This window comes from Pseudorca crassidens, chromosome 1 (assembly GCF_039906515.1).
Source record: "Pseudorca crassidens isolate mPseCra1 chromosome 1, mPseCra1.hap1, whole genome shotgun sequence".
NCBI classification, from domain to species: Eukaryota; Metazoa; Chordata; class Mammalia; order Artiodactyla; family Delphinidae; genus Pseudorca; species Pseudorca crassidens.
In genome coordinates this window covers 120,203,210-120,229,469 of record NC_090296.1, presented here as the reverse complement: position 1 = coordinate 120,229,469, position 26,260 = coordinate 120,203,210, and the positions used below count along the sequence as shown (strand labels likewise).

At 42.0% G+C, this 26,260-nt stretch overlaps 1 protein-coding gene across 2 annotated transcripts in view; it reads right to left on the bottom strand.

Annotated features, from left to right (window-relative positions):
• The window catches only part of BBS4 (Bardet-Biedl syndrome 4), a 70,987-nt gene that overhangs the window by 8,696 nt on the left and 36,031 nt on the right, over positions 1-26,260 (bottom strand). For both annotated transcript variants that reach the window (XM_067752669.1, XM_067752660.1), the window contains exons 3-12: positions 18,626-18,705; positions 16,592-16,655; positions 14,592-14,703; positions 13,542-13,614; positions 8,350-8,403; positions 6,178-6,305; positions 3,367-3,421; positions 2,322-2,390; positions 1,196-1,348; positions 932-1,103 (exon numbers count right to left, since the gene is read on the bottom strand). In XM_067752669.1, the coding sequence (XP_067608770.1) occupies positions 932-1,103; positions 1,196-1,348; positions 2,322-2,390; positions 3,367-3,421; positions 6,178-6,305; positions 8,350-8,403; positions 13,542-13,614; positions 14,592-14,703; positions 16,592-16,655; positions 18,626-18,705 (960 nt within the window). The remainder of the gene's footprint in view (positions 1-931; positions 1,104-1,195; positions 1,349-2,321; positions 2,391-3,366; positions 3,422-6,177; positions 6,306-8,349; positions 8,404-13,541; positions 13,615-14,591; positions 14,704-16,591; positions 16,656-18,625; positions 18,706-26,260) is intronic.

Sequence of the window (26,260 nt, the reverse complement as noted above, 5' to 3'; positions counted from 1 at the left end):
AGTTTCATGGCTGCATGCCTTTACTCAGGGACTCCTCAGCCATTCTGTACTACTGAATTCCAGCTTATCTTTTCACAGCTCAGTGTGAAGATCATCTCTACTGTGCGAAGTCAGAATTGCTGCTTATGCCATACAGTACAGCTATTTGTTTACATTCCTGTATCCCATTATGACTGGGCTATCTTTGTATTCAGACAGCCCCCAAGTAACCACCACTCAATTTGTTTTTGCAGCCTTTCTCTTATAAATCAGAACCTCACAGTAATGACCAAAACAAACAAACAAAAAAAAACCCAAAAAGACACCTGAAGACTACTGTCAATGAGAACATGGAAACTGCTTTTAGGTATACATTTCTTAACTTTAGTATACGGAGAAGTATCCTCCGGAAAGAATATTTAGTATAAGGAGAAGAATCCCCCAGAAAGAATATTTAGTCAGTACTTTTATACTGTAGAGCAACAACAGTAATAGACTAATTATATAATGACAACAAAACCAGCAGTTAACATTCATTGTGTCTAATCATGTAATCCTTTCATCAATCCTATGAGATATATATAGCTAGTAAGTAGTAGAGGCAGGACCCTACCTGAAGCCCAAGATCTTAACACCTGCTGATAACTGGAGCTTGGCTGGATTCAATATATGAACTGTCATGGGAAAACCACTGTTAAAAGATGAACTAGAGACGAACCTGATTGAACCTGCTGGTCTCTGAGTGAAATTCCCCTAAGTGAGAAGCAACAAGGTGCTTTGTCATCGTTTTCTTTCATATTTCTTCAAACTCCAGGACAGTAATCCAGATTCCTATGGGATCTGCAAGGGAATGGCTTCTATGGGACATTTAACCACTGGCCTCCTATGATTCTAATTCATTTTTCCCTGAGTACAGACTGCGAAAGGGGTTCTTCACACAAATGTCTCTTACCAGCCAGGAGCATGTAGAGCTCCCCCATCTTTGGCTGGAAGTTGATGGCTGCACTGAGAAAATGGAAGGCTGATGCATACTGCTGCATAGTCAAGTGGACGAGGCCCAGATTATACAGAATCTTCCAGTCGAAGGGTGCCAAGTAGTTGGCTCGTTTCAGGCAGCTGATAGCCTGGAGGAGAGAGCAGGCACTCGGTGAGAGGCTGGGGCAAGCTGGCAGAACCAGCAACTGAACACAAACCAGGAAAATGAAGAGACACTCACTGCCACGTATTTCTTCTTGCCAAAGAAACACATTCCAATGTTATTCCAGAGTGGAGGACTTTCTGGAACAGCACAAGCTACAATTCTGTATTTGGTGAGGGCAACATCAAAGTCCCCATGGGTCTGCATCATGCTGCCTGCTGCCAAGATGGCCTGAAAACATGGGATGTGGAAAGTTGGTAATTCAGTCATTCCCAAAAGGCTGTTGCAGTGAAGTAGCCTTCCTGAGTGTAGATACTCAGCAGGCCCATCAGCACCGGTGGGACTGAAAAGCTTCTTCCAGGGACCTATATACTATATCCAAGCTATTGGAACAGACGCTCATGAAGAACACTCCCGCACCCCACGCTGGCTCTCTTCGGCATAATACAGAAATGTCACTGACTTTACCCAGCTTATTTCTTTCCTACTGGTGGCCAGAGAAGTCACTATTTCAGAGTATCAGGGCCCTGTAAGTAAAAAGCACCTTTAACCTGTTCCCTACAGCCCCTACTTGGTACACCAAGTGCTCTAGACAACTCAGGTGCACCTGTCTTTGGCCACTAAGGTGCAGCTCCTTCTGCCACAGGGCAGAGGGTGAGTCAGCCTTAGGCTTCACTGATCAAGCTTTTCATGTCTCTAAGGAAAAGGGTTAAGGTGGGGTGCTATGTCAGGCTACTACGACTTCCAAGATAGGACTGGGTCTGTACTGTTAACAGCCGGTTTTGCTGCATCTCCCTCAGTGATACATATCCACATGATGATCTCCTCCTCCCCGAAGTCGTATCTGGACAAGACTTGTAATCTCAGATTCATCAGGAATCAAGTCATTTCAGCAGATTTATTTCTGACAGTAGTTATAGAGGCTCTGCCAATTTCCTAAGTAACATATAAAACTTTACCAGCACTACAGTTTTGCTTTCTGCATAAGTTAACAGGCCCAATATAACAAATGTGCTCTTTTAGAAGATAAGAAGCAGAGCACTGACACTTTACAGTATTTTCAAATGAGAGCCACATTTATTTATAACTTTTCTAAGGAAAAAGTACTTTCTCAGATATACAGAACGCTTTCTAGGGCCAGATCACCTCTAAGAGTGGTGGGATCATCTGTGTGAAGGCTCTGGGGTTTGACAGCCTGCAGTACCTTGTAGTTGGTGGGGTCGTAAGTCAGTGCATTTCCAAGATGTTCAAATGCCTTCTGGTAAATGCCAAGCTTGGGAAAAAGCAAAAGCCAGAGAATTACACTGGGGGACGGTAGTTAAGGAGACTGGCCAAGCACACCCTCATCGGACACACCCTGACTTTTCCGGGTTCTTCGGACAGAAAAAGAGCTACAGATACCGGATTCTTAAAAGAGGAAATTAAGATCCCCACGTTTGTTTTCCCTCCTGTTTTGTTGATTTGTCCCCTGATAAGGTCAGAGTAGCTGTTTGCCAGGAACAGCCTCTGCCACACTAGCGCTGTTCCACCCAAGGCCTCTTGGCAGGAAATGGGCTGGTTCGCCGCATCTCCCCTGGGGCCAGCCTCCCAAGCCAGAGCCCGGGAAGGCCCAGGGTTAAGCTCCTTTGAAAGAAAACTGAAACAAACGAAAAGGCCACCACAAAGGCAGGGCTGGAGGCAGGATCAGCTAAGAGGGGAACCTGGGGCTTCGATGGGGTGTGTGGGGCAGGGAGAAGCCCTGAGGGATCCCTGGGTCCCAGGGCCTCAGGCAGACACAGAACAGCGATGGGGCCAAGAGAATCCCACCCACACTCGGGAATGTGGAGGGGAGAGGAGACTTTTTATTCTAGAGAATGCTTTGCCTTCTCTCTTTTCTAGAGGACGTGGCTGGGAAGAAGGAACAACAGGAATGGCCTCTGCCCCAAAGCCCTAGCGGTACCACAGCTTCTCCTCCCACCACAAAATGCCAGCCCCTCTGACCCCAGTTACTTCTCGTATGTGTTCTTGCCTTGGTTGGATAAGAACTATAATTGCACTAGGCTCAAACAGATTTATTTGCTTCTGATTTGAATGCTGAAAATTAATTCCTTAAGCAGACAAAGAATATCACATGCAGAGAGTAAAGTTCATGTCCTTCTTATGACCTTTAGTAAGTTGTGTTAAAGTAAAAATGCAGGAAAACCACAACACACACAAACCCAAAAACACTTCCAACGTCAATGCATGGATGAGCAAAGAATTCCTCTTACCTGGAGGTAGAGTAATCCTAAAGTTGTGAGAAGTTCTGTATTTTCTGGTGAGAACCTGCAACACAGAGATGCTCAGAGGGAAACAAGATGTGTATGAGAGACACTAAGATACACACATAGTAACTCACCCTTGTGCACTACCTGAGACACCACTGTGCCTCCCACCCCCCATAGGAACTCTCAAAGGGATTTGGGAATTTCCTTCCAAAGTAGGTCACCTCAACCCTAGCTACAGGGAGGATTGCTCAGCAAGAAAGAATGGGACTTGGGGGCTTCCTTGGTGGCGCAGTGGTTGAGAGTCCACCTGCCGATGCAGAGGACACGGGTTCGTGTCCTGGTCCGGGAAGATCCCACATGCTGCGGAGCGGCTGGGCCCGTGAGCCATGGCGCTGAGCCTGCGCATCCGGAGCCTGTGCTCCGCAACGGGAGAGGCCACAACAGTGAGAGGCCCGCGTACCGCAAAAAAAGAAAAAAAAAAAAAGAATGGGACTTGGAACCCAGACTCCTTTCGCAGGACCTTTACTTAGGGCCAAAGTCCTTAGAAAGAACCTATGGAATATTTTGTGCCACTGTCTTGATTACACTGATAGAATTCAAGAATAATGCCCTGTAAACCAAGTCAGTCTAGAACACACACAGTTTTAGCCCTTTCCCTCTTGTGAGATTTTTTTTTCCTGTTCTCACTGCGCTCAATGCCAGCCAGCATAATTTCCCGCGTAAGTTAGGATCCCAAGGCCCCTAATGCTCTGCTCTCCACATTAAACAAAAAGCCATACTAAACAGCCAAACTAAAGAAGGAAGACACACACCCGCTCTAGGAAAGAATCAGCTGTTGGCTTTGTGGAGTAAACACCGGCTTAAGTAAAAGATTATCTGCCTTTCCAGTCCCTCAATGACATTTGTCTTTGTCACAAAACGAAAGCAACACTGAGCTCACATGATCTGACTACAGGATCACCAGACAGCTTCAACAGTGAAAATGACAGAAGGTGAAGAACAGTGTCTCCTGTTTCTAAGAATGAGGTAGGGTGCTGGTTACCTATGGGGAGACCAGAACCACAAGGGGCCAAAGCCCCAGCCTGGGGAGGCCTGAGCTGGCCAGACAGAGCTTACTCAGTTCAACTGAGTATTCACCCTTCACTTTCTGCCATAAATACCCATCCTAATCACTTCCTCCCCCAAAGCAAGTAAGTAACTTCCATGATTCTGGTGGGTGTCCATCCCCCCACCAAAACATGACTACTGTCTCCAAAGCTGCGGGTCATAAACAATGGTTTCTATAATCTCAGTGAGGCTCCAAATGCTCAGCTGACCTGTTTTCTCCTTTGAGAATTTCAGTGACTTAAGTCCTTGACCAGCCACTAGAAGAATGTGTGAGCTAATGTAATTTATGTGAGCTAATAAGCTCGAAGAGCCAACTTACAGAATGCAGGGGTCAGGGATTAAAGCTTCCACCCAGCACCAAAGAGACTTTAACATACGCTACATGGCTTCCTTCCTACTTGTCCATATAAACTTAGCCTTTTGATGACAGAAGTCTCTTTTGTAGCTTAAACCAAAGGATTTTTTTTTTTTTTTGCGGTGCACGGGCCTCTCACTGTTGTGGCCTCTCCCGTTGCAGAGCACAGGCTCCGGATGCACAGGCTCAGCGGCCATGGCCCACGGGCCTAGCTGCTCCGCAGCATGTGGGATCTTCCCGGACCGGGGCATGAACCTGCGTCCCCTGCATCAGCAGGTGAACTCTCAACCACTGCGCCACCAGGGAAGCCCAAACCAAAGGATTTTTATGTCTTTTCAGATATAAAATATGGTTGAAGAAAATTCCAAAAGCAGTGTTGTGACTAATATAACCAGAAAAGTTACTATCATGGTAGAAGACAAAGGTAATTAACAAATTAATAGAAATCTACGTTTAGTTCAAAGTCTTATTATCAGGAGTAACAGACTTTGTGGCCTTAAACCACAGATGAGGCATTCTATTAACTGACCTAACCAATGAGACACTACAGCATTTTGCTACAGCTCTCCCACTTAAACACAAGACCCCAGACAGAAAAGACAAGATAGCATGTGTCCCTAGAAAAGAAACGCAGAACACCACACTGGGAAAGCCAGTCAGTTACATTTTCAAGGGGCGTTTGGCTGACCCTAATGATATTTTTCAAAAGCATGATATTGGTCTCAAGCTAATAAGGCCAGATCTTTATTACTCAATCAGGAGATTTCTCTCCCTAATATCCTGAAACACAAGATCTTTTATAAAGTTTAAAACCACAATGGCAGACTGCCAGCTGACTCCAAAATCTGCTCTCTCCTTCCTCCTAAGCACATCTGCCCACCTCCCTTGCAGCTAGATGTGGCCACCTCACTAATTTCGAACCACAGAATGTCAGCAGGAATGATGTGTGCAACTTCCTATTTATTCAGTACTTAGCTTCCTATACCACCTCCCCCAACCACAGCCTGGAGCACAGATGCTACAGTTAAGTTAGCTGCAACCATGCAGGTGAAGGCAACAACCTAAGGAATGATGAGGAAGAAACATGGAAGGAACCTGGATCCCAGACTGATCTTGTGGAGCAAAGCTGCCCAGCTAGGCTAGACCAGCCACACTGATGGGTGAGAAAGAAACATGTCTGTCTTCCTTATTTAAACAATCGGGAGCTCTAAACCTTAGCTTAACAGTAACTCTGGCTCCTACAGCTCACAATGTGTAACAGTCACACGTGTTCTCTCTTAGACTTGGGAGTTCATGTCTGCTCCCATTTTTGTTTTAGTTTCTCGCTGCTCTAAAGGAACAGACACACTTACTCCACTGCTTTCTTGTAGATTTCGATGGCCTTGTCCAAGTCTCCCTCCAGCAAATGGATCTTGCCCAGCATTATGTAAGTCAGATCATGCCTGTTAAGATGTAGGGCATTGTGCAACTGGTCTTGTGCCTAACAAGATTGACAGAGTAAAGAGAACCAGATCACTACCGTGAAAGGACAATGACCTTGTATGGCTAATGTAAAGACAGAGCTCCTGCTATACTAATGTAGGAACATCACATTTCAGCAAATGCCCCACTACCCAAAAAACTAAAACATACCCAAACCGTGCTTGCTCATAGGACAGCTGGCAACATGGAGTGTCTGCCTCTAGAGCCACTTGGGAGGCTTGTACAGATGATTAAACTTTTTGAGTGTTTTCTGCTTTTTGATATTCACACCCATGACTCGTATTTCGTAAGTCAAAAGGGATATCATGGTCTGCCCCAAACTCGACCCCAGCTGCACCGCTGACCAAATGCACACCCTTCCCCAGGGTGGACCTCATTTTCCTCACCAATATTTTGATGAATGAATGAATCCTCATTTATTCATTCAACATGTATCCATCGAGTGCCTGTTGCTCTAGGTACTAGTATACCAGAGCTAACGCAAGAGCTTATGTCCTCATAGATGATGAAAAGGGCTTCGTTTAGTCCTTCACTGATTCAACAAGTATTTCTATAAATGCCAGGTACTGTATTTGCTTAGCCTGTAGGCTTTATAGTAAAATCTAAATATAATGCTTCTCCTCCATACAGGTCTGACCAAAAACCAATTCCACCTCTCCCTGGGCTCAGAATAATCCTGTGAATAGATATGTACTTACTCAGTTCAACTGAGTATTCACCCTTCACTTTCTGCCATAAATACCCATCCTAATCACTTTCTTGTAGATGCTTGAAATATCCTCTGAAGAGAGAAAGCTCCTAACCAAGTATGTAACAATGAAGATCTAGATCTGCCCAGAAAACCTAAGGGACCCACTAAATATGTATATTTTATTTACATAGATATAGGTATTACTTATTTTTATGTATCTCACAGGAGCAAAAGTTATTCTCATACCTCAACTGCTGAGGTACAGGTTTTTTTTCATACCCCTGAGGGATTGATTAGGTTACATCAGTTTACAAGTTGATATATATTAAACACTGTCAAATGGGTATCAACTAATTCAGATTCTCAGTCCTGTCAGCACTGGAGAAAGGAGAATAAAACTTCATAATCACTAAGTGGGAGCTTTATGAAGGAAACTCTACCCAACCCCACTATCATTAACTTTTAGAGTTCTCTATAATTTGGTCTATCCCTCAATTAAGATATATACATTTTTTCCCTTATCTGAGTACCAGGGTAAGCGCCAATGTTTTATCTGATGTAAGAGCCTTAGGCACTGTAGCCTAATCACAATGAAATATAAAAATGAAACATAAAAATCTCACACGGAAAATAACCTTAAAAACAAACTCTCAGAAATCAAATCTAAGATTAAAAATTCATTTCCGGGCTTCCCTGGTGGCACAGTGGTTGACAGTCCGCCTGCCGATGCAGGGGACATGGGTTCGTGCCCCGGTCCGGGAAGATCCTACATGCCGCGGAGCGGCTGGGCCCGTGAGCCATGGCCGCTGAGCCTGCGCGTCCGGAGCCTGTGCTCCGCAACGGGAGAGGCCACAACAGTGAGAGGCCCGCGTACCGCAAAAAAAAAAAATAATAAAAAAATTCATTTCCAATGACCTTGAAAACTAAAATCAGTTGCCACTGGAGCATAAGATAGCTCACAAGGTCATAATTACACTTTTAAGACTTACAGGTCCACTTTTTGATATCTTAAGTTTTATTGAACATTTGTGTTTCCATTCTAGAAAATTAAACTAGGGGGTGGAAAATAAGAAGAGAGGAAGAAAGCAATTAGATTGCCATTCCCTAATCATATTTCTAGAATTGTCACTTTCTTATTAAAAACAGAAAGAAAGAAAAAAAACAGATGACTAGTGACAAACGAGAATAAAAATGGGGATAAATGTATACGGCAGTTTCAATTTTTACTTCTAAAAATCTCGGCAAGCAGTAGGAATAATACAAAATGAGCAATGGCACCTCTGTAACAAGTGTACCCTCAGTGAAATCCCCAGCCAACCGCTCAGCCACCACCACCATTTCTATAAATTACCTTGTCCAACTGTTTCAGGTAAATGTAGCAAACTCCTAGGTTATGACAGATCTCCTACACACAAAAGAAAGGAAAACAACTTACTAAGTTCCACAGTAACTATTAGAGTGAAACAACAGGCGTCTAGAGATTATTACTGCTTGGCAAAATTTAAACTTTAAAACATGCACTATGGTTAATTTTTTACTTGAATCTTAAACAGATTATAAGAGATAAAAGCAGAATAAACCAGTGATCTTCCTGGGTCTATTTAGTACCTTGGAGTGCATGCCCAGCCCATTCCTACACCTTTTTTCCTCTAAGGGCTGCTCACTGAACAAACCCTTTGTCCCCTCTTCTCAGAAGAGACTACCACAGCCCCTTCTCCAACCCTAAGGAGGTGTGTGTGTGTGTCAGTCAGAGTCCTTTTCCGAGGAATCTAGGAATTCACTAGGTGGTATGGACTTGGGGACTGACCGCGCCATCTGGAGGCCACTAGGATGGAATACACAGATGTAATTGGAACGGATCTTCAGAAGACTACAGCACAACTCAGCAAACTCTGGCCCACTGGCCAAATCCATCCTCTGCCTTTTTCTGCAAATCAAGTTGTATTGGAACACAGCCACGACCGCTTGTTATGTATCGTCTACAGTTCTTTCACACTAGAACTTCAGAGTCAAGTAGTTGCAACAAAGATGTATAAATCCACAAAGCTTAAAATATTTACTACCCTGCCCTTTACAAAAAAAAATTTGCCAACCTCTGATCTACAGAAAGAAAATAAATCAAGCAGAAATGCAGAGAAGCTACCTTGGTTGCTGACATCTTTCCAGTTCTAGTTCACTGCAAGACCAATCTGTATTTCCTGACCTTGTGTTCTGTAAAATCTCTCGAACTCCCTTATATTAAACCTCCCTTTATTTAAGGCAGCTTTAGAGAAAGGAAAATGCAAGCGTGAGAAAACCGCTCCTGGGAAACAGTAAGGACCATCTTGTTAGTAGTGGGGAGGTGGAGAAGCATGTTCAGACCCAGAAGTGTCCCTCTCGGAAGAAACATGAACCTTATAGGGCTCAGAGACAACAACTGGTTTAATGTTTTCCAAGTTCCCTAACATAACAACAACAAAATAGCAATCAGTGATTCTATGCCAGATGTTTTCCATATACATTACTTTAATTTTCCCAACAAATCTGCAACATAAGTATAACAATTCTGATTTCAGAGGTAAGAAAATGGAAGCTCAGAGAAGTTAAGTAGTTTGCCTAACTTAGGACAAAAAGTATCAGCACTGGGATTTCTTTTTCTTAGTTCTAAATCTTAAAGAATTTCAACCATATATAAATGTAGACAGAATCACCCTGTACTCATCATCCTGCTCCAACAATCATCCAATCCATACCCCCCCATCTCTCCCACTACTTTTGTAAGCAAATACCAGATAGTATCCCATTTTATCCACAAATATTTCAGTATGTATTTCTAAAGGATAAGATCTCTTTTTTTTTAAGCTACCCACAATACCATTATCATACTTGAAAAAAAATTAGTAACTGCTGATACTGAATCATGTTCAAATTTCTGATGAATGTGTCACATTACAAAAAAATTTTTTTTTCTTCAATCACAATCCAGGGACTTCCCTGGTGGTCCAGTGGGTAAGACTCGGCACTCCCAATGCAGGGGGCCAAGGTTCGATCCCTGGTCAAGGAACTAGATCCCACATGCATGCTGCAACTAAGAGTCCGCATGCTGCAATGAAGATTCCACATGCCGCAACTAAGACCCGGCTCAGCATGCATGCATACATACATAAACAAATTTATTTTTAAAAAATCATAATCCAAATAATTTCCACACATTGCAAAGCACTGGGATTTGAACTCAGGCCTGTCTCTAAAACTTGTATACCAGACTTCCCTGGACTTCCCAGTCCAGTGGTTAAGAATCCGCCTGCCAATGCAGGGGACAGGGGTTCGATTCCTGATCCGGAAAGATCCCACATGCCGCAGGGCAGCTAAGCCTGTGCACCACAACCACTGAGCCCGTGTTCTAGAGCCCACAAGCCACAACTACTGAGCCCATGTGCCGCAACTACTGAAGCCCGCGTGCTCTGGGGCCCGCATGCTGCAACTACTGAGCCCACATGCTGCAATTACTGAAACCTGCACGCCTAGAGCCCATGCTCCACAAAAGAAGCCACTGCAATGAGAAGCCCACACACCGCAACAAAGAGTAGCCCCCGCTCGCCAAAACTAGAGAAAGCCCACAAGCAGCAACGAAGACCCAGCTCAGCCAAAAAAAATTTTTTTAAAATAAAACTTGTATACCTTCCACTTCATCACCCTGTAAGAATATACACAGGGAGCTGGAGAAGAGAAATGTAGCCCTACTTGTCCTTTAAATGTACTGGAAGGTAACTAACCCGTAACCTTTTTAAATCATTTCTCATAGATATTATTTGAGAAAGCAGTAGCAATATGCCTTAAACAAACTGACAACCAAGAAAATTTTTGAAATTTGAAAAGGAAACTAGAACAAATCAGAGTTAAATCCTGTCTTTCATGGGGTGAGAAGATGCAGCAGACATCCTGCAAGGGCAATTGGTACAGTAGAAAGATCACAGGCCGAAAGTGAGGAATCCTAGATTCTAGGCCTGAATTCTGGCTCTGGTTCTGCCACTACCTCACTGTGTGCCCTTCAGCAAGTCACTCCATCTCCCAAAGCCTCAGCTTCCTCATCTATCAATATGGGAAATTCTCCCTACTTAACAGCTGTTCCACAAGTCAAATGAGATCATGGCAGGAGGAATTATGATTCCCCTGCTGCGGCCAGACTGTGGAATACCCTGATGAGTCGAAGGAAGTAGGGCTACAAGGTTTACTACAGGCCACAGGCACTCATGAAGCATGTAGGGCAGAGAGTGGCTGTTTGGGGAATGACCACCTCTACTGGCACCAATGGACTGGTTATCCCAGGTGAGTCAGTAATACCAAATGAGCTCTTTCAACCAACTGGACAAACTGAAAGACATTCTCCATTCCCCCGTCCTGTCCCTGAGCTCTCCTGTCTCACTTCCTCTCTGTCTCCATCTGTGGGCTCATTTTCTCTTCAGCTCAGCCCTTCAAACTGTTTTTTCCAGGATTCCATCCTCAGCTCACTGCAGAGTGAGCTCATTCAATTTCATTGTTTTAATTATCGCCTTTAAGTTGTTGACTCCAAAATGTGTATCTCTAGCTCAGAACACTTGGGTTTCAGATTTCTGTATCTGCCATGTATTGGATACATCTCGATTTAGATATCCTACCAGAAGGTTCAATTCATCATGTCCACAATCTTCTAAAAGACAGGACTTAACTCTGATTTGTTATCATCACCCTCTCCCAAAACTTGCTCCTCTTCCTTCCTGTATTTCCTATTCTAGTTGATTGTCCCATAAACCACCAATCCAGCTTTGCATCTGCAGCCCAGTGCCTGGCACACAGATGTTCATTTGTTGAAAGAAGGACGAAGTGAATGAAACGGCAACTCAATTTTCCTTTATCTGTAGCTTTACTTTGGCCTTTGGCTATAAAATACTCAATGGCATAAAGACTTAAACATCTCAGTCTTTAGACCTGCAGAAGAAAAGTGACTGACAAAAATAATAGTGCTGTGAGACTTCCCTGGTGGCACAGTGGTTAAGACACTCCCAGTGCAGGGGGCTGGGGTTTGATCCCTGGTCAGGGAACTAGATCCCACGTGCATGCCGCAACTAAGAGTTCGCATGCCACGACTAAGGAGCTGGCAAGCTGCAACTAAGGAGCCCGCCTGCCGCAACTAAGACCCAGTGCAACCAAATGAATATTTTTTAAAAATAATAATAATGATAGTGCCATAAGAACTGCAGGGAAAACCCATGCTAGCTCTTTCTATTAATCAATCTAATCCTTCACTCTTAGATATGTCTTTCTAAGAATCATCAGATATTTTGAAAAAACCAATAGCATGAAAGAGAAGAACCAAAACAGAGGAAGAAAAAGATAATTGTGGAAAGCAGAACAGAACTTCAAAGGGTCAGAGACATGGAGAGGCTGCTGCAAGAAAAGACAAAGTTCTTAGAAATTAAAAATGTAATTACTGAAATAAAAAATATTGAACACGTAGGCTAAATAACAGAATGTGAATATAGCTAAAAACAGACGTGATGATCTGGAAGATAAGACTGAGGAAATGTCTCTGAATGTACAGCAAAGACAAGGAGGTAGAAAATATGAGAAGCAAGTTAGGAGACAAGTAGAACAGGTACAGAACACGTCTGATAAGAGTAGAAAACAGTGTGGCAAATGCTGCTAGTTATTTACCTAACATTCACTCTCTCTGTTTACCTTACCAACAGAACCCTAATTTTGTTTACAGTGACAATACATTTCCCAACCTTCCTTACAAAAGGCGTAGTTGGTGTGATGTAAGTGAAAGTCTGTTGGGGATTTCTGGGAAAATTATACTTCCTTGATGAAGGTTATTCCTTTTCTCTTTGTTGCTTCTTCTTTCTCCCTACCTAGAATGATGTGATGTTAGAGCTGCAGCAGTCATCTTATAACCATGAAGAAAAAGCCTCAGCACTGATATCGTTGGGCCACCAAATCAATGTTGGCAACTACCTACCTGGATTTCTTGTTTCATAAGAAAAAAATAAACTCCTAATTTATAAAGCCAATGTTTAATAAAATGTTTTGTTGCAGTTACACACAATCCCTAACTAATACAAAGAGACAACAGAGAGGAAAAAATAATCAAAGAACTACTCAAAAAAAAAAAACCTTGCTGACCCAAAGAAAGGCAAGGGTCTTCAAAGTGAAAGAGCCAACTGAATGTCCACAGATCAGGGGGATAAAAGAGAAAAGAAACACATCTAGACAACTATTACTGACATTTCAGAACTCCAATGATAGAAAATCCTCAAAGCTTCTACAGGAAAGTGGGGTTATCAGCAAGAATCAGACTGGTAACAGACTGCTCATCAACAACACTGACAGCCAGAAAACTAGGCAGCAATGTCTGCTGAGTTACGAGGAAACATGATTTTTGATCTTATACCCAGCCACATCATCGATCAAGTGTGAGGATAAGATACAATTTTGGCATGTAAGAATTCAGTAATAATAACAAAAGATAGCCATATGATAAATGGAGCCGTTAGCATGTCACTAATAACAAAGTTCCCTACTTACCCAATCTTTCTGGTTAAGTTTAGCTGCTTCATTATACACTTCAGTGGCAGCTTTATGTTTTCCCAGAAGAAATCTGGGGAAAAAACACATTTTCTGTGATTATTAATGCAAAGCTTTTACGAGACTATAACCCCACCAGTCCCACAACTGACTCATGCTCCAGCCAGCAGAGAATTCGGGACGCCTCTTCCCTGTAAGCTGGCTGTGCTGGTTTAGCCAGTGAGGCTGCTGCACACCAACAGCAGAAGCTCTCCTGGTAGGAACAGAGTTGGTTCCAAGGCCTTGGGCCCATTCTACACCAATTTTAGTGAAAGTCTTCTGTAATTTATTTTCTACAATGTACTACAAATGTAGACCAAAAAAGAAACAAGCCAAACTAATGACCATGTTAAACAAAAACTACCACAATTTTTCATCACGATCTATTAGGGACAGGCCCTTCTCTCCCAAACTAAGTCTCTTTCCTTGATACTGGATCATCATTCTGGAGACGCGGGAAAATCAGCCTCTATGCAAAGACAGTGCAGGTTATGAATGACAACGTAGGTAAGAAAGTGAGAGTGGGAACTCCACAGAACACTTTACTACTCTGGAGTAGTAAAGCTATTAGTACTTAACAGCTTGTAAAGACAACGGAGGTTGCCTGCATCCAGGAACCTCCAGGGCATTCACTCAACAAACACTTACTAAAAACCTACTGTGTATCTAGTATTATGCTAAGTGTTGGAACAGTAGGTGAGAAAAATTCCATGGGCTGCCAATACATCAGGGTACTTGAGGCACAAAATGTTCCTATTTATATGAGAAACATTATCGGTGTTCCCCCATCAAACTAGAATATACAGTGTTTGAAATACTCAGTTCCTTTATACTAGTTATCTCATTTTCTCAAATTTCAAAATTAATCCACACTCTTCAAAGTGAATCTATTATACCCATTAAGCAACCCTCCCTCTATGTATCCGGCTGCCAGAAGCAGCTCCAGCCTGAGAATGCACTTTACATTGTTCTCTGTCAGTGCCCTAGGGCCTCCAGGCTGCCAATACTCACAAAGATCTGGCCACCTGCTTGAGGTTATCAGCAGACTGAGGGCTGAGAACAGCACACGTCTGAAAGAGTTCTAGGGATTCTTGGATATTTCCTTCCAGGCGAAATATCAATGCTGCCAAGAAAGAGAAAACACAGAAAATAAAATCATGTTCTAGGAAGAATGGAGCCTGACATCTGAAAAATTGGAGGAGAGGGAGGTAGGAAATCATATCAAAGAAATCCTTTGGATAATTGTGTCTAATACAATCAGATATGACTTCAGATGGATTGAAACAAGCAGCAAAGTTGTTGATGAGCTAAAACCTTTTTTTTTTTAATTAATTAATTTATTTTTGGCTGTGTTGGGTCTTCGTTTCTGTGCGAGGGCTTTCTCTAGTTGTGGCAGGCGGGGGCCACTCTTCATCGCAGTGCGCAGGCCTCTCACTATCGCGGCCTCTCTTGTTGCGGAGCACAGGCTCCAGATGCGCAGGCTCAGTAGTTGTGGCTCACGGGCCTAGTTGCTCCGGGGCATGTGGGATCCTCCCAGACCAGGACTCGAACCCATGTCCCCTGCATTGGCAGGCAGATTCTCAACCACTGCACCACCAGGGAAGCCCTAAAACCTTTTTTTTAAGGTTATCTGGAATCTACCTATTCCTCCACTCCCAGCTTCCACCACGCAGATAATCGGGTGCCTTGTAAATTATCCCACAAACTCTTCACTATAAGAACATTCTTATAGCTCCTTATCAGATGCTCTATTTATCACGATAATTCCGACATCCACCTGATAGTTTTCAGAGAGTACACCCAAATGGGGCAAATGCAATCAATAACTCAAGTCCAACAAGGAGATGCTGGCAAAGAATGCAGTAATATTTCAGACTTGGTTTTCAGTATAGCAACCAATCAGAATAATCATTTTTCAGAAGAATTTACATGCTTAACTACTACCAGGCACTATAAGTCTGGAACTTGTGATATTGGGAATAAAAGAGCATTATTTGGGCTTCCCTGGTGGTGCAGTAGTTAAGAATCTACCTGCCAATGCAGGGGACACGGGTTCGAGCCTTGGCCCGGGAAGATCCCACATGCCGCCGCGGAGCAATTATGCCCGTGCGCCACAACTATTGAGCCTGCACTCAAGAGCCTGCAAGCCACAACTAGTGAGCCCACGCGCCACAACTACTGAAGCCCACGCGCCTAGAGCCCGTGCTCTGCAACAAGAGAAGCCACCGCAATGAGAAGCCCGCGCACCACAACGAAGAGTAGCCCCTGCTCGCCACAACTAGAGAAAAGCCCACACACAGCAACAATGACCCAACATGGTCAAAAATAAAAACAAATAAATAATTTATTTTTTAAAAAAGAGCATTATTTGCCATGATGTCCTAGATATGTCAATATCTTACCAATTATGTCAGAAAATTATATATTAATCTGAAGACTACAAATACAATGAGTTGTAAACAAAACTATTCATTTACATCAAAGAGTCAAAAAGATAGTTCCTGGGAAAACTAAGGATGCTACTTTGGGCACTACAGAGTAAAATTCCAGTCAGTGGTTCCTATACTTGATTTCTGATGAATTTCATTTATTCTCTGTTTTATCCTGTATACCTCTAGGCTTCTTCCCTTCATCCTGACTCACCTTACAAAAAATCCTCAAGCTTTTCCTTATCTCTTTTAGCTTGACTACAAGGAACCCTTCCAAAAGCCTCTTCTGGACCTGAAACTGCTGCATGAGGCAGGGACCCTAACAACTGTTCTGAAAAACACTAGCCGGAAACTAGAATAGGGGTGAAGGACAGTAGCAAGTTTTTTTAAGAGAACTAGTCATTTCTGAGGTCAAATCCAGCACAATAATCATGTTCTGATTTCAAAAAACAGTAATATTGAATAAGAGATTTGTGGAACATTTACTTGAATTTAAGTATTTTGTAAGTTGTTTGCTCTTTCTCCAGAACCTAGGCAGAGTGTGCATTTCTCTGGCAAGAAGAGAAGAAATATATGTCTTACCTTGGACATAGATAGCATATTCACATAACCCCTGAGTCTCCTGAAGCTGTTCTCTGATAACATCCTGAAAAAGAAAGAAACAATACTTCTGAGTAGTGGTTAAGTGTCTTCAAGTGTTTTTAAGAAAAGGTAAACATGGACAAGGAGTACATGTAAGAAATCTACAATACTAATGATGACTAATAAAGTAGTTCATTCGGATTTTTTAAATTTATTTGACCCCTAGAACAGGCGCCAGCAAAGTACAGCCCACAGGCCAAATCCGACTCACATAGCCTATTTCTGTACAGGTCTCAAGCTAAGAGTGTTTTTTTAATTTTTAAAGGGTTATTAAAAAATAAGAGAAGATGAAGTATATGAGACAGAGACTATCTGTGGCCTGCAAAGCCTAAAATATTTACCATCTGGCCCCTTACAGAAAAAGTTCACCAACTCCTATCTACACTCTAACTAGGCAGGCTAAGAAAACTATGAAAAGATTTCCATGCACCATTATAGATGCTAGGAGCTCTCTGATGAGCAAAGTACAGGCTCTACCTTTGTCCTATGATGGGCTAAGACCAGAGAGCTATACAGCTCAGAGGGCAATCACCTGATTCTAACCTGGAGCAATCAGGGAAGGCTTTCCAGGGTAAACGGTTTCAAATCCTGTGTTAGCAAGGGATGGAGGAAAAGCTGAGGTGGCCCAGAGAGTCAGAGAGAGAAGGGCTTCAAATGCCATGCTAAAAAAGGTCGAGAGCAATGGGAAAATCGTGATAAATTTTAAGTGGGAAGTAACCAGATTCTATTTGCTCCATTTTAGGAACATTGTGGAAATAGATGGAAAGGAGGCAAGATTAGAGGCAATGTTGGCATAAGAACTCTTGTGGTTAATTTAAATAAAAATGACAGGGATTAACTACAGCTTGGGGTGGGGGGAAGTGGACAGTGTCTTGAGATAGTAAGAGAAGGATCTCCAGAACTTGATGATTATCTATATTAGGGAAAGTGGGTCAGAGGATTCTGACACAGACAGCTGGGTGAATGATGGTACCTATCCCCGAGACAGGGAACAGGAGAAGGAATAGGTTTGGAAAGAAGAAGATAAATTCAGCTACAGAAAAGATGAATTTGAAATACCTGGGAAGCATTCAGTACGCATCTCTAAGATCAGGAAGAAGTGTGTGGAATGAGCAGAGAAAGGAGTCAAGGACAGAACGTAGAAATAGCCCCAACTCTTAAGAAAAAAGCAAAAGAAGAGAAGCCAAAAAAAAAAGGAAACAGAGAAAGTGGTCAATAAAGGAAAAGGGAAATAAGAAAAGGATAATATCACAGATGAAAAAAAAATCTTTCAAGACCCATACTGGAACATTGCTAGTTCTTTACATTGTCATAGGTACAAATGTCACAGGTATAAAAACTACAACCTTAAAAGCATTACAAAGCTCCGAATGCCAAAAACCGAGAATACCAGGGATATATTTTGCATGATGATACTATCCTCTGCCAGCAAGTATGTAATGTACATAGTAAGTTACCAAAGATACAGTTTAGAGAAAATACAAATGGTTTTAAAATATATAAAGGACCAAGCTCACCATAGTAAGAGAATTATAAAACTCAATGAAATACCATTTTTCACCTATCCAGAGATCAAACCGTTAAACACTATGCCATATTGAACATCTGCTCTCCACCATGAGACCAACAAGTCCCAGAGAGTGGCTGCTCCTTCAGCCTGATCTTGAAATGAGAAGACACATGGAGCACACTTTAACCTGACCCACAGCCTGTGGTCAAACCCAGCCAACTTACAGCCAATCTGAAGGCCCATGGGTAGTAATAAGTATCTGTTGTTAGGGGTAACTGACATTTTGAGGTTGTTTCTTAAGCAGCATTATCATAGCAAAAGCTAACCAATACACAAAATGCAGAGAAATGAGATTTCATACATTTTTAGTGAGAGCTAAACTGTCACACAAACTCTGAGTGACAGACACAGTTAGTTGCCTAACCAAAGCCTGCCTCTCACATTTTCTGTCATTGGCCTCTCACCTTGCATGCTTCATAATCCTTCCGGATATAGTGGAGATGTATCAACCAGTTCTGCTTCTCCAAAATAGGAAACTCTGGAGCTGGGTAGCATATTTTGACAAAACAAACAACACAGTCATTGTTAGGTTTTCTCCTTGAGCACTGTCCTCAACTAACCACAGGCATACTGTAATATCACGTTAAATTCTTCATGCTGCTGATCATAAGAATACAGTGCATCAAAAATGTGTGGATTATTAAATTAAGAGATACTTGTCCTACTATTACACATTGAATATATACTTCTGTTCAGTTTTGGTCATTTATAATGTCAGTTTCTCAACTGATAACTTGCCTGAAGAGAAAAACAGAATCATTCTTTCCCTCTTTTCCTCTCTCTCTCCTTGGTTTTAGAACGTGAATAATATGACTTTCCAAAGGATATTTCAGGAGTGTTACTAACAAAATATACATACCATAGTTAATATCACATCTGATAGATCATAGGACCAAAAATAGCTAAACACAGTCTTAGCAATAGCTCAAATGTGAAACATTATACTGTTGCCCAGGAATGAGAAGTCAACAAGGAGAAAAATATTTGAGCCACTGAAAACGATTCATGATACAGAAACCCTGAGTTACTATCCCTTTGAATTCAATTAAAATACAGGTAAAAATTCACTAAGAAATTATTTTTCTATGGTAAAAAGGAGGCCAAGTATTCACACCAACCTCAGAACAGTGGTGACCTCAAGGAAGGAAGAGGGAAGAGTAGAATTAGGAAGCAATAAAAAGGAGATTTCAACTGTTAAATGCTTTATTTATCAAAAAAGTTAAAAGCTCTAAAGTATACATGGCCAAGTGTATTTATTTATTAAATCTGGCCTGTAAGTACACAGGTGTTTGTATTTTTTATGCATTTTAATACATGCTTGAGGTAATTCCTGTTTTGTTCTGTTTTAATGATCATTTTCTTTTTGTTGTTTTTTGTTGGCCACACCACACAACATGCTGGATCTTAGTCCCCGACCAGAGATGGAACCCGCACCCCCTGCAGTGGCAGCGCGGAGTCTTAACCACTGGACCACCAGGGTACTTCCCTGATTTTTTAAAATGTAAAAGAAAGGGTATAGCAGGGGAAGAAAGGGAAATGATTTGTAATCATTTGTAATCGCTCTGTTCCAGAACCTTAGGCGATATATCGATGGAAAACCCAAGACTTATATGTCCATAGTATGACGGGAAGGAAAAAAAGCTTACTGTGACCCAGAATTAACATTGCAGGAACACAAAAATTAAGAATGCTGCTTACTCTTTCCCAAGAATAGGGAACAGCAACAGAATCTGTGAAGTGAAATTATGACAGAAAGTATGGATATGATTTTATATACCGGAAGAAAAAAAAAAAGACAAAATGTTAAGCAACTAACTCTTCATCTTCTGATTACCCACATTCTCTGACTGAGACCACCCTTCTTCTAGTCAGCAAGGGCCTATGTGAGATTCTTCAATGACTTTTGTCTCCTTCCTTCTCTTCTCCCAAGCCCCAACAATCATCAGATATTAGCCGTTCTTGTTTTGCCAAACTAACCACTTCCAGAATTAAATTTCCTACTAAAGACCACACAAATCACCAAGCTTAAAGATGGATGTGAGGGACTTCCCCCGGTGGTCCAGTGGGTAAGACTCCACGCTCCCAATGCAGGGGGCCCGGGTTCGATCCCTGGTCAGGGAACTAGATCCTGCATGCATGCCTCAACTAAGAGTCCACATGCCGCAACTAAAGATCGCACATACTGCAACTAAAAGATCCCGCATGCTGCAAAGATTCCACGTGTCGCAACTAAAACCCGGCACAGCCAAAATTAAATAACTAACTATTTTTTAAAAAAACAACAACAAGACGGATGTGAGTGGGTGTGCATGTAATCTTGGATCAAGTCTCAATTGTATGGCCTACCTCAATGTTACCTACCCTCTAAAGCAGCAGTCCCCAACCTTTTTGGCACCAGGGACCAGTTTCATGGAAGACAATTTTTCCAGAGACCGGGGGGATGGGGTGGGAGATCGTTTTGGGATGATTCAAGCGCATTACATTTACTGTGCACTTTATTTCTATTATCACTACACTGTAATACATAATGAAATAATCATACAACTTGCCATAATGCAGCATCAGTGGGAGCCCTGAGCTTGTTGTTTTCACTTGCCACTCACTGATAGGGTTTTGATATGAGTCTGCAAGCAACTGATTTATTATGGTCTCTGTGCAATCAAACCTCTCTGCTCATGATAATCTGTATTTGCAGCCACTAGCGTCACCGTCTCAGCTCCACCTCAGATCATCACCAGGCATTAGATTCTCATAAGGAGCGCGCAGCCTAGATCCCTCACATGCGCAGTTCACAGTGCGGTTCCCACTTCTATGAGAATCTAATGCTGCCGCTGATCTGACAGGAGGCGGAGCTCAGGTGGTAATGCAAGTGATGGGGAGTGGCTGTAAATACAGATGAAGTTTCGCTCGCTCACCCACGGCTAACCACAGACTGCGAGGCCCAGTTCCTAATGGGCCACGGACCATTACCGGTCCATGGCCCAAGGGTTGGGGACCCCTGCTGTAAAGGGAAGGAGACAACTGAATCCTTTGAGTTTACAATATCACTTAGTATCATTGCTTCCACAACCTAAAAGAAAATTTATAAAATGCAAATTTGAGTCTTGTCTATTACAATCTTATAATAAAAGATGAGGCATTTTTTGTGTTCCATGGGTGAAGAATGGAGGAAAAAAATGTTCAATTTGTAAGGTATCTCAAGGGCCCAGAGGCCCCTGAAATGGAGCACTAGGGATGAGAAGAAGGGAAAGCACCACCGAATTCAAGTGCCCAACAGCCATTTCACACTCCTGACGATAGTTTGTCTAAAAGCTAAAAGAACTTTAGGCTCATCAAAGACTTTATAAATCATTTCAGTGCCCCATAACTGTCCTATTAACTGTGTAGTCTTGGGAAATTTAGTTTCCTCATCTATAAAATAGAGACTCATTCATTCATTCAATAAATATTCACTGAGTACCAACCACATGCCAGGCACTGGGGATACAAGAACAAACAAAACTGGTTATAAGCTTTCAGGGAGCTTATAATCAGGGCAGGGGTGGGGGGTGCGGGTTCCGAGAGTACTGGCAGAAGGGATAGATGATAATAAAATCTCTATTATTAGTGATATTCTTCTCACATTTAAATAGGAGAGTCAGGGGATAAAATACCCCACAGAGATGTGAAGATTGAATGACAATACATATAAAGAGGTTCAAGTACTGTCTGGTACACGCTAACCCCTAAAGAAGTGTTAACTGTTGTTGCTGTTATTTTTATCATCATTATTATTAGTCATTTTCCAAAATGAGGAAGTTCTGGATACCACATAAATCCCTATGAACTCTGAATTTACACTTAGAATTTTACCTGTAAATGTGTGAGTTGAATTTCTTGTATTCCAAATCATTGCTCACTCCAATTCCCCCCTACAAACAGGGATACTGGTTCTTATATGCTTTCACAAGTATTATGAGAATTACCTATCTGAAAGGTCCTCTAAAAAAGATAGGCATGTAAGTGCAAAGTAGAGCCTTCTCTATTTTACAGCAGAGCAAGGTGGTCATCTCCCATGTTACACTTTAGTAGGAGTCTGTATTACCATGGACGTCAGGTGGCCAGCTGATGAGATGAAGACAAGGTAAAGCCTTTCAGTCATCACCAAGGCAGTGGGGGCAGAAGGCTGGCAACCTGGCAACAATATTCCCTTGCCCTTCTCTTCTCCTGCCCCCATTCCACTCTTTTGTGACACCTCTTTCTTTCCTCCTCGATAAGGATGCACAAGACCTATCTTAAACAATTCTATAACTGAACAAACATGACATCACAAGAATTCTTCTTCTTTGTAATTTGCCTTAGGTGTGAAATTCTCATAGAAATAACCAAAACTCAAAACTTTACATAAAACTGATTAATGGTAGTGAAAAGCATCCTGGATATATTAATGTTGAGCGGAAAATTATTGTGCTTTGAATTTTTAGTTGAAAAATTTTCTAAAATGACTAAGGCTTTTTGTAAGTACATTGTAAATGAACTCTTCTTTGGTAAAGGATCTCTTCCAGGACCAGAAGACAGGCAGCACATCAAATTTTTGTATGTAGAAGTCCAATCTTGATTCAGTACCAGACTTCTATGGGACTTAGAGCAAGTTATTTGAGTCTCTGGGCCTCCATTTTCATGCCTATAATTTTCACTGGAAAATCTGAAAGTGATCATTCAATAAAATGTTAATTTCCTCATGTTATAATAGGAATTATAACACTTTTCTACCTCAATATATTATTTGAGACATCAAAAGATATAACAAATCTTGAAAGAGTGTAAATGGAAGACATTTTTATTAGTATTGATTTGAGCTCTGTATCAGACAGGGTCTATCTAACAAGGAAACCCAGAAACCACTTGATGTAGAACAGAAGGACTTCAATGCAGTGAACAGGTGAGGGAAGAAATGAGAGGCCCAAAAGGGAACAGTGATGCAAATCAGAGGTTAGCATGGGAACAAGTCACTACCACCTCTAGGCTGAAGGAAAAAGGGAGGGAATGTATTGCTACCAGTTTCCAAGGCTGAAGTTACCTGGAGGAAGCTGAAAACAGAACGGCCTGACTGGCAGAAGCAACAAAAGAGACGCTTCCAGAAACCACCCCACTCCTCCAACTTTCCAAAGCAGACAGAAAGAGGGGAAAGCCCTGGCTTCTCCTACTTCCTGCCCTCCAATCTCTCGCCAGTTCCTCTCACTTGCTAACCCAGCCAGAAACTGCTGACACCAGAGCCTGGGAAGGAATGAAGCCCACAAGGGTCAGCTGCTCACAATACTCAGCAGAGAAGGGAAGGGTGAGGAATGGATCTGAGGGCAAACAGGCCCAGGATCAGCAGAAATACCAACTCTGCTCAGGAACATAGATGGTGATGGAGGAGGCGGAGGAAACTGGACTGAATCAGTAGTCACCCAAGGATTCACGTTAGAAGATAACTTTTTAAAAAAATATTAAACTGCTACCTATCCAACTTGTTTGCTTCTCATGAGCTTAAAATGGGATGAGGAAGGAAGGAAAAGGTCATATAAAAGATCAATTATGGTTTCACTACATACCCTAGATCATTTTATTTTACTTTCTCAAATCAAAACTTAATTATATTTTATCCTTCTTAGGGGTGCATGGGTGTGTGTATCCCCCATGTGTATTTATATATGACATTTTTATATATTTATATGATTTACTTATATCTATAATTATATAATATTGATATGTAATTTATATATATATGTATTTGATATATATCTATATCAAAGTGTATTCTCCCCTATTATAACACTGAATGTTCCCATGAGGCTAGTGAGTCATGCAATTCAGGGACTATTCCAACATTACAGATGAGGAAACTAAGACTCCAGAGGTTAAGTGATTTGCCCATACTCAACAACTAATTAATGAAAGAGGCAGGACTATAGCCCAGGTCCCCAAAGTTACTCGTTAAACTATACCAAGTTTCTGCCCCAATTGTAACTGACTTTCTAATTTTAAAATATAAGTGTCTGGGCTATCAACTAGACATAACTTAGCAACACAAAATTAATAATGATTTTAAAGTTTTTCTATTATTAAAAAAAAGCAGGGCTTCCCTGGTGGCTCAGTGGTTAAGAATCCGCCTGCCAATGCAGGGGACACGGGTTCGAGCCCTGGTCCGGGAAGATCCCACATGCCACAGAGAAACTAAGCCCATGCACAACTACTGAGTCTGCGCTCTAGAGCCCACAAGCCACAACTACTGAAGCCCGTGCGCCTAGAGCCCATGCTCCGCAAAAAGAGAAGCCACCGCAATGAGAAGCCCGTGCACCACAACGAAGAGTAGTCCCTGCCCACTGCAACTAGAGAAAGTCCACGGGCAGCAACCAACACCCAATGCAGCCAAAAATAAATAAATAAATAAAATAAATTTATGAAAAAAAAAGCAAAACAGGACTTTTAACGTATTAAGGCAGCAAGATTTTCAAATTTTTGAAAAAATTGGTTGGGTTTTTTTTTTTTAAATACATACTTATGGTAAGACAAAACTGAAAGGACACATAGAGTATTAAAGACTCTCTCCATTCCTCCTCCTCACTAGAGGTGAATAGTTAGTATTTTCTAAGGAATTTCCATGCCTATATAAGCATATGGGCAAATGTACACGTGTACATGTACACAAAGGGGATTATATTAAACATATTTGGAAACTGTTTGCTTATATCTACTGAACCTAAGTACATCCTTTCCAGTGACCCAGCAATCCTGCTCCTAGGTGCATGTGTACCCAAAAAACATATATTGATACTTCATGGTGGCATATATTGATACTTCATGGTGGCATTATGTATACCATCTCACAAAGTATCCCAAATGTTTATTCAGAGTAAAATGAACAAACTGGAGTATCACTCCACAATGTATTGATAATACTAGATTATAATGAAAAAAAAACAGCCACTACTACATGCAACAATACAGAAGAATACCACAAAGATAATTTTGAGCAAAGAAGCCAGATATTGAAAAGTACATACTGAATGATTCCATCCATTTATATTAAGTTGAAAAGCAGGCAAAACTGATCTACATGGTAGACGTTAGATACAAGTAACCACCTTTGAGAGGAGTGGTTAATGACTGGTAGGGGGCATAATGGAGGCCTCTGGGATGCTGATGACGTTCTATAACTTAATCAGGATCATTAGTACCTGAATATGTTCAGTTCGTAAAACTTTACTGAGCTGTACAATTATAATTTATGCACTTTTCCGTATGTATGGCATATGGCAATAAAAAAGTGTCAAGAATCAAACTAAACACCTCCTCAACCAAAAAAATTAATTTCTGCAGGACTTCCCCGGTGGCACAGTGGTTAAGAATCTGCCTGCCAAAGCAGGGGAGACAGGTTCGAGCCCTGGTCCGGGAAGATCCCACATGCCACGGAGAAACTAAGCCCATGTGCCACAACTACAGAGCCTGCGCTCTAGAGCCCACGTGCCACAACTACTGAAGCCCATGTGCCTAGAGCCCATGCTCCACAACAAGAAAAGCCACAGCAATGAGAAGCCTGTGCACCGCAATGAAGAGTAGCCCAAGCTCGCCGCAACGAAGACCCAACACAGCCAAAAATAAATAAATAAATTTATTTTTTAAAAAAATTTAATTTCTGCAATACCAATGCAGAAGAGATGGGGGGGACATACAACTCGGTCTGCGGGTAAGGGTCAAGACTTCCTAGGCAAGACACAAAATGCATTAACCATAAAGGAAAAAAATTAATAAATCAGGCTTCTATCAAAATTAAAACTTCTGGGGACTTCCCTGGTGGCACAGTGGTTGAGAGTCCGCCTGACAATGCGGGGGATGCAGGTTCAAACCCTGGTCCGGGGGATCCCACGTGCCACGGAGCGACTGAGCCCATGCGCCACAATTGCTGAGCCTGTGCTCTGCAGCCCGCGAGCCACAACTACTGAGCCCATATGCCACGACTACTGAAGCCCACGCTCCTGGAGCCCGTGCTCTGCAACAGGAGAGGCCATCACAGT